Source organism: Solanum pennellii, chromosome 9 (assembly GCF_001406875.1).
Source record: "Solanum pennellii chromosome 9, SPENNV200".
Classification (NCBI taxonomy): Eukaryota; Viridiplantae; Streptophyta; class Magnoliopsida; order Solanales; family Solanaceae; genus Solanum; species Solanum pennellii.
The window spans coordinates 16769303-16778678 of NC_028645.1; the positions used below are offsets into that span (position 1 = coordinate 16769303).

The 9376-nt window shown below is 33.7% G+C and overlaps 2 protein-coding genes across 3 annotated transcripts; one reads left to right on the forward strand and one right to left on the reverse strand.

Annotated features, from left to right (window-relative positions):
- The first annotated feature begins 851 nt into the window (after positions 1 to 851).
- Positions 852 to 2943, forward strand: LOC107029627 (expansin-A10-like). The gene is made up of 3 exons (XM_015231061.2): positions 852 to 1205; positions 1283 to 1601; positions 2367 to 2943. Exons 1-3 carry the CDS (start codon positions 1061 to 1063, stop codon positions 2668 to 2670), a joined length of 768 nt encoding a protein of 255 aa, XP_015086547.1. The 5' UTR covers positions 852 to 1060; the 3' UTR covers positions 2671 to 2943.
- A 523-nt stretch (positions 2944 to 3466) lies between these two features.
- Positions 3467 to 9103, reverse strand: LOC107029737 (MACPF domain-containing protein CAD1-like). Of its 2 annotated transcripts, none has more exons than XM_015231185.2 (7): positions 8679 to 9103; positions 6406 to 6644; positions 6103 to 6292; positions 5877 to 5960; positions 4686 to 4869; positions 4427 to 4590; positions 3467 to 4273 (listed from the first exon to the last, which is right to left on the reverse strand). In XM_015231185.2, the coding sequence occupies exons 1-7, from the start codon at positions 8931 to 8933 to the stop codon at positions 3653 to 3655; spliced, it is 1737 nt and encodes a 578-aa protein (XP_015086671.1). In that variant the 5' UTR covers positions 8934 to 9103; the 3' UTR covers positions 3467 to 3652. The 2 variants fall into 2 exon arrangements, with proteins under 2 accessions (XP_015086671.1, XP_015086670.1); XM_015231184.2 differs by having other exon boundaries at positions 5877 to 5963.
- Between the last annotated feature and the right edge of the window lie 273 nt (positions 9104 to 9376).

The following is a 9376-nucleotide window of genomic DNA, read 5'->3' on the forward strand; positions in this document are numbered from 1 at the left end:
TTGTCGGTCGAAAGGGGCAAATTTTGGTATCAACTTGATGATAATAAAGGCTGTAATAATGAAAATATTAAAAAGAAAAAAGAAACTGAAGACTTTTTTTGCTTTATTGTTGTGTTCATATTTTGTTCATATTGATATTTTTGTTTGTCATACAAGAATAATATTAAGGAGAATTACTCAATTAGCACGTGCAGTTTTTGGCTTAATTATTTGTTGACCAATGAGGTAATTTTTTCTAAATAAAACCTTGCCAGAACACGAAGGAAAAGAGTTGAGGGTCCAACAATTATATTAAACAATGAAAATTAAAAGAAAACATAAATGCATGGTTTTTGTTATGCATTATGTTAATTAAATTCAATCTCTTGGTTAGGTTCTTGTCCAGTTCAAACTTGATAACCTTTCACTTCTAATTTAATGTATGCCTTATATGTATCCTTACTAGGAGTTGGTGTAAGATATAATGTATGATAATTTTAAAGATAAAATGTATGATCTTTTATTCTGTGTTTGATTAGACATAAGACAATCATGAGATTAGAAATAAATTATTATATGTACATGGTCAAATTAATAACTTATCCTACTGTAATTTATTCGGGGAAAATTTCAATAGTAGCGAAATCAGATTTTTCAATGAGAGGTTCAAAATTTAAAAAAATAGACAAATGAAATAGTTGAAGGGAGTTCAACATCTAATATATACCTAAAAAATATTTTAATCATATACAAAATAATATAATTTTCTGGCGAAGGGGCAACAAAAAGGTGCCATTGAAGTCTAATATAACTTGTTCCTAACCGAATGAAGATGATAAAACCTCAAACAAAAAAATGATAAGTTGTCAAAAGAATTCATGGGGGCCGACCCACAGGTGGAGGGGTCCTGCTAGAGTAGCTAGGGAGCAAAATAAAACGGGCTAATAAGAGTTTATTTAATAACACTATAAATAGCAATGGATTAGCCTCATCTCCTTGTACCTCAATTTCCCAACCATATTCAATCCTCCTCCAATTTAAGTAATTAACTAGTACAACACCATTCACCACCAAAATTAAAATGGCTATTGAATATCATCATTTGCCATTTCTATTCCTTGTTTTTCTTGCATGTGTACAACACTCTTATGAACTCGGAGTTTATACTGGTTGGAAGAATGCTCATGCAACCTTCTACGGTGGTTCTGATGCTTCCGGCACCATGGGTATGTATATATTTATGTATAGGTAACATTTAAGGCCTCTTATTAAAATTTAATTTTGTTGTTGCATTCATGCACAGGAGGAGCATGTGGATACGGAAACTTGTACAGCCAAGGTTATGGTACAAATACTGCAGCTTTGAGCACTTCACTGTTTAATAGTGGGTTGAGTTGTGGATCTTGCTATGAACTCAAGTGCAATGTCAATGCTGACCCTCGATGGTGTCGACGTGGAACTATTACTGTCACGGCTACTAACTTTTGCCCACCAAACTATGCCCTGGCTAATAACAATGGTGGCTGGTGTAATCCTCCTCTTAGACACTTTGATTTGGCTCAGCCTGCTTTTTTAAAAATTGCTCTATATAGAGCTGGCATTGTCCCTGTCATCTATAGAAGGTATTAGTATAAAATTGTCTTTAAATTGGTAGTTACAACTTTTACACCATCAACTTCTTTTTCCATAGACCCTTTAATGTGGCAAAATTAATTCATTTTTGACTAATTTTCTTTTATATTCTTTTTTTCTTATATTAAAACCTCTTGAGAAAGACACATTTATGTTATCGATTAAAAGGTTTGTTCATCTATATATGTCATTTGCATTTTTGAAAAAAGGTTCATCTATCTCATTTTTGTCAACTGATAACGGTTTCAATTTTGCAAGATTCATTTCACACGTGGTCAATTATGATTCCATCACGTCATTAGTTAATTATTTTTGTTAAAAAAGGCTTAAATATGCCAATAAACTTTGAGAAAATGACTCATAATGCTATTAGTTTTAAGTTTTGTTCATCTATGTCGATCAGTTAACAACTAATGACATGGATGAGTCTTTTCTTAATCCTAAATAGCATATATGAACTAAACTTTTGGCACATGATATAGATGAATTTCTTCACAAAGTTTGATGTCATATTTGAGTGTTTTCCCTAGGAAACTAATCAAAACATGATCTTAAGCGGCAATTTTAACTTTATAACTTAATTGCCGCTAAATATACATATTTTAAGAGACAATTAGTCTTTTTTTTCAAATGTTACTAAAACTTATAGCTAAACGGGATCCAATACTAATGAGTGTACAGGTATTAGCGCTTTTTGTTAACGTGGTACAACACATTATGTTGTCTCTAAAAGAGATTTTGTTATGGTATGGCAGGGTCCCTTGCATGAAGAAAGGAGAAATGAGATTCACCATTAATGGTCATTCCTACTTCAACCTAGTGTTGATAACAAACGTTGGAGGTGCAGGAGACATCCGATCAGTGTCCATAAAGGGATCAAAAACAGGGTGGCAAAAGATGTCAAGAAATTGGGGTCAAAATTGGCAGAGTCATTCATACCTTAATGGCCAAAGTCTTTCTTTCAAAGTAATAGCTAGTGATGGAAGGATAGTCACTGCTTACAGTGTTGCTCCAACTAATTGGCAATTTGGACAAACTTTTCAAGGAGGTCAATTCTAAGACAAAGTTAATTACTCCATATGTTCTAAGACATGAATTTAATTCAAGGGGTCTTCATTTTTCAAACAATATGTATGAAGTTATTTGTCACACAAAAAAAAAAATCTAAGATGATAATCAAAAGCGTCTACTACTCTGTTGATTTATCGTCACACAAATATACTAGCACTTGGCAGGAATTACAACAAATGAAACAAGTTGTAATTTATTATGTAGAAGTGTGTTTATGTCATCTAATGTTAATTAATGTGAATATATTACTATTACGTCGTCCTTTTTTAGGTTTCCTAGTTTTTTTCGAGAGACTAACGATATGAATTTTGACTTAGTTTTAAGATGTATTTTTTCATTATATCGGTATGAAAAATGTTGCAATTTATAATACTTTCCGTATAGTTTTTGAATATCTATAATTTTTATTTTGAATTATCAAATTAATGTAATTAAATTTAACTTTGAAATTTAATTATCAAATTTATTCCCGGAAAGCATAACATGACAACTAAAAAAAGCCGGGAGTTATTTTTTTTAGATTTGGTATTCGAGAACTAGAAATAATAATGAATGTGTTTCTACAAGTTTTGAGAACTTTCTTCTTCGATATCCATATCGGAGTTCTACTAAAAATCATCTGTTTAGACAGAAGTGACGTATAAGTCATTAAACTATGTCATTTTTTGACAAAATAGGAGATCATTAGGTCATTTTTTGACAAAATAGGAGATGATGAGTGACATTTTCTGACTACACTTCCAAGACAAAAGACATATGCAGCAAAATTTGAGAAACTTACCCATCGAAAACCACCAAGTATATAAATTCAACAACAACAAAAAAAGACCGATTCTTTGGGATCCTTCCTTTCTTCAAACGGTAAGAAAAGAGATAGAATCAGGCCGATTCCTGAAATGCCTTATATTGGGGTTAAAACAAAGTGAGTACACAAGAACACCAATATAATTCACCATCTCTCCCTTTCTAACTAATAATTTAACAAAGAATACTTCAATCTCAAAACAATTTTCCCTTTATCAACACCAAGTTTTCCACCTGTGACAACCCAATGACCCGGAGGATCTCGAGGTCCCTTGCTCATCTCCGTCATGTCAACAAATTTTGCCAACTTATTGCCTATAAAATTCTGTCCTGGAATTGAACTTTCATTGCCATTGCTATCAGCCTGTTTCCTTAACTTGTCATTCGGGGTGTGATCCCACAACGATCTTCTAATAGTGCAGCCCGGTAGCCTTGAATACAAGAGCCTCATATACAAGACGTTTCTCGAACCAAAATCCCAGACCCCAAGCTGAGCTCCTGTGACTATGTATACACCTGAAAGATCTCCTATGAAAGTTTCCGGGCTCTCAATTGGTGCACTACTCACATGTGAGAAGTTCTTCCATTTCACTGCTTCGAACCATCTACTGTCCTGTTCTTCAGGACCCTGCCACTTTGGAGCCCCAATTGCTATATGACTTTCCCAGTATGGTTGGAGAATCCTAGGAAGAGAAACAAGATGCTGAAGATAGATGCATAGTCGATTAACCTTCGACCCTTCAAGATATAGTTGCATGCCGGTCACGGGCTTACGTCCCACTGACACCTGCAGTGGATCAAAACCAAGAGCAGAAGTCAGGCCTTTGAAAATGAGACCGCCGGCCACATAATGATAAACGCTTTAGTTCATCTATCCTCCAGATTATACGTGTAGCATCAACCAGTAAAATTATATTTAGATCGAAAGACATTAACGTACTTGTTCAAGGCTAACAAAAAGCTTTTGCCCCATTATGCTAAACTGAAGCGATGGGCAAACAGGTTCCTTTCTATGTTGATTAGGAAGTCTGTCATGTACAGGAGCCCATACTCTCGGGACCTGAAACTCCAAGAAATATCTAAGCTCCTCGATTTGAGGTTTGTCTGCAAGAATTCATGCAACTTGGATTACTTATCATTAACAAAAACAACGAAGCTCACTGCTTTTGTACATGTCTTTAAAGGATCAAGTGTCTTACATTCAAGATAAAGACTTATAGCCCGTGCCAAATAATCCCTCCCTTTAACCCCTTCAAGGAGGAGTATGATAGGAACAAACGACATCTCAATAACGTCTGGAGAAGATCTAATAGTATGCACCCATTGAGTATGGCTTTGTTCCAGATCATCCCCTCCCCTTCTTCTGCAAATGACTGTAACATCCTGCATGATATACAATCAAAAGAACGTTAAACCTCAATGCCCCATCGATATTCAGAAACATTAGTGTTGTGAGGCAATGTTTAATGAAATCAATAATAACAAAAAGAAAAAAATACAGAATTTTACATGGGGGAAGTGATGGAAATTCACGTCATGTCACCAACTCTAAACTCTTATTATTTCTTAATGAAAGATGATACAAATACACCAAGTCATGTTTATATAGGCTGCGAAAAAACCAAATCCTGGACTGTTTAGCATGTGCTCCAAGCAATTTTCTAAGTAATTCCGGACTACTTTAAGAAAATTTCACGCAAGACTAACGTGCAGCGGTAGTCAGGCCCACAAACATGACAGTTAGAAAAGTTTACACTGTCAGAGCAAACTCTTTCTATGTAATCAGTCAATAAAACCATCAACAAAATTTACAAACAATGCGCCAGTAGTAGCTAGAGCTCTACAAGAAAATTGACACTCAAAGACTTAATACTCCAAATGTTTTATGTTGGACTGTCTCTCTCGCTCTCACTCGAACACACACACAGACACACAAAACTCCCCTATTCCCCTTTTTTTTCCTTTGTTGCTTCATTCATCTAGCTGGGGCAGAGTATGTGATTCATGTGAGACTATTACCTAGTTTGAAAAACAATCTTGTCATTCCACCAAATATGTATTGTCTACAAAGGATACAGATGCATACAGGCTAGAGGCAGCACAATAGCTTTTACTTCGGATCTCGAGGAAAAAAGTATTTCATTACAACATAAAGTTACAACAACATATCATGTAAACATTCAATTTTTTTACCAATTTTCATGCTTAATTTAATTAAGTATTCATCCTCTAATACATATAGGCTAGCATAATTCACCCTCAATAGCACAACATATTTGACAATTGACACACTGAATTATTTCCTCTGCTCATAATCCTAAAGTTATCCCATCGAAGCTGACAAGATTTAAAAAGTTACAAAGAAAATGGAAGAGGGGAAGGTAAAATACCTCTTTTCCATTTCCGGGAATATATGGTGCACTAGTAGGTTGCGGATATATCCCCTGATTATTGAAAATTGATGGATCACCAGCCTGCTAAATTAAACAAAAGGAAGAATCAGAACAGAAACATAAGAGTATATCTCAAAGGGTGAAACAGACTATATAAACCGTAATAAAAATAAAGGTTCTCAGAGAGATTGAAAACAAAGAAATATATGGAACTAGCATTAACCTTGTATTTCAATAAACCTGAACTTGTAAGGCTTCCTGTGCTGGAGAATCTCTGATTTCCGATGTCTTGAACATAATTTTTTATTTCTACTGTGGATAGAGGTGATGATATATGCTGTTTAACGTAAATTACATCTTTTCCACCGATAGTTACAGATGTAATTACATGTGTTCCAAAATTCTCAATGAAGCTGTAAGACACAGAAGTAACCCTTGCCTTAGATGATAACAGAAGCTCTTGTAAAGGTACTTACACGTTAACTATAGACATTTGTAACAAAAAACAATGAAGATGAATTCCAACCTTGCCAGTGCTAGCGGATCCCACGATGTTGGCACAGCTCTTTTAATGTCGTCCCGTAAAACAAGAGGGGAAGTCATGAGTTGAAGATTAGAAAGTGGTAAGAAAAATCCATCCATACAGAGCGTCTTTGTACTCGCGGTATCTATATTCTTTGAACCAGTATAACTGAATGCAACATTGAAGCTACCAAGAGGAGCATGGCCTGGTAGATTAGCCTTTTTATTAAAATATTCCACCATCTGCAATCAACAATAATAAAACGCATTAGGAAGGAAAATTTCAAGAAACTGGATTATCAGATACTACAAATCAACAAAACGCGAGTATTACCCTCAACTAAGTTTCAATTAGAATTTTTGAAAGTACAAGTAAAGGTAAATGAAATATAGAATGAGGCTGTGAAAATTATAGCTCACGGATTATTTCCAAGAAATATGACTTATACAGAGAAGAAAGGAAAACCATCTCGATATAGAATTTACATGAAGAGAGCCAATGATATTGATGGAAAAGATGAAAAAAACATGAATGTGTATGTGTTCTGTTTCCGCAAGTGAACGACTTCTTTGAGAACATATTTTCTTCCTATCATCTCGAGATTACAATGTACAAATATACCATCATAGCATGTTTCTCTTAACCAAAAAAAATGAGCAGATAAGGTAATGTTCATATATTTCGGCCATAGTACCATTTACATCCATTACAATCATGTGGTAGAGAGATGAGGTGTAATCGTCTAGTCCCTAACAAACTGTTCTTATGGAACTTGACCACTATATAAGCCTTTTCAGTATACCATCTAACTAACACAGAAAGCTCTGAAGATAACGCCATCGAAAGATTTAAATATCACATTTGCACATCCACCCTTCCTCCTCCCGTCTGTTATGTATATGATGATTATATTGATTTCTTTAAGGACTTATCCTAATTATATTTTTCTACTTGTGCAACTTTTCCACCCAAATACAAGCCGGGGATTATGTTATTGAGGTTAGCTTAACGGGATTCACCTAGGTCACCTTTTATCATCAACTGATCATATCTAATTTGAGTTTATATGTATACAAAGCAGCGATTTGCAGGTTATGAATGTTTGACCTCTATATGGATACAATGCAAATCCTTCCTCGATGAGGAAAAAATAGAAAAATAAAATATTCATATCACATTTACAGATTTGTGAAACACAAATGTTTTACCACTAATCTAATGGCACCACGCCAACAAATCTGGTTAAATGTTTTTTCTTCGGCTCATCTCTACCACAGGCCTAAACAAGAGGCTGTTTCTCCTCAAGTCATACAACAAAACAGCAACATGCAGAACATAAATACTGGAAATGTTCGTAACTAACTTTAACTGGCAATTGGCCTAAACAAACAGCCTTTTTTGCCTAAAATAACTACAATAACGATAGTAGCACAATCCATACAAAAAATACACATAAGTACCATTTACTGACAAAAGGGTGCAAGATGAGATTATTTTTCTTTCTCAGAAAAGCAAAAAAGGATAAAATGGAGATCAACTTCAAACAAAGAATCATTCAAGGTTCCAACTTGAGCATAGCATGAAGTATCGAGACTACTGATCAAAACAATTAAACGGATGCACCCTATCATAATGTTCAATGTTTCCGATTTCAAACATGAGACTGCAATCTTAGAGCACTTCTTTTTAATCGAGTTAGTTTCATAGACGCCACTCAACTAACAGTTTACTCAACTAATTATAATCATCTTAGAAAGTCACTCAACATTGATTTGTAATAGAAAAGTCACTCAACAATTGTCATTTCTCCTACAATTCAAGCAACATTTTCCGCAAATATTGCTGAGGTAGAATTTTTTATAAACACAATTTATTTTCAAAAACTATTTATTCTAATCAACTACTAAATTGATCCGATTTTTTATTTTTTAAAATTGTCTTCGGAATGAATTTCTGAGATAACTAATATTAGTTGATTGACGTTTATATTACAAAAAATAAATAAGTTGAATGACTAAAAAGCACGACAAATATTTATTTCATAAGCTAATAATCCTTGAATTCTCTCTACAAATTTGCACAATGAAAATAGCTAACATCATTTAACTCAAAAAAAGAAAAAAAAAAGAAAGCATATTTGTGTATCAATTTGACTATAAATGGTAACTAGACATAAATTAACATACCAAAATCGTAAACAAGTTTGGTTTCCAACAACATTGAATTACTATAGATTTTGAGTTAATTAAAAACACAAAAACATGATACATACATACCTCATTATAAGAGCAAACATTAGTTCCATGGCGTCCAACAGATTCTTGAAAGTTGCTAATATCTTTTGAAACATTTTGCACAATAACATCATCATATAACCAAAGATCACTTGTATTTTCTTCATTAATTTCTACAACCCTAGACCCACCCATTCCCTTACAATATAACAACCTTGTATCATAATTTACATCAAAACCCCTTCCAAGTGCCTGCACTCCATTTATTACTGTATGAATTGCTGTTTTTTCCTCCATTAACAAAAAATAGCTTCAACCCAATACAAAAAATTCAAAAAAATATGAAGTTAACTAAACAAAACATTTACCCTATCTATACATAAACATAAATTTGTGTATATATATATAGTTTTAATAACACTTTATTTACTCTACTTTTGTTGTCTGTATTTCAGTAATCTAATTCTAACATTTATGTCCAAAAATAGGCATTGACTGTTACTTTGGGAGAAATGGTTTACCTTACTTTCAATCTGAACCGTTGATTAGTCTAATTGTATAAATTTTGATGTGATCGGACGGCTCACAAGGCGTACACGTGAGTGGGACTTTGACTTATCATATTCAAAAGTCTTTTCATTTGTCTTTACTCATCTAGGCCACATTTATCCCTATATTCAAAATCAAACTTTGATCTAAGAAAAAGGAAAATTACAATCAATTAACCATAAAACAAATTT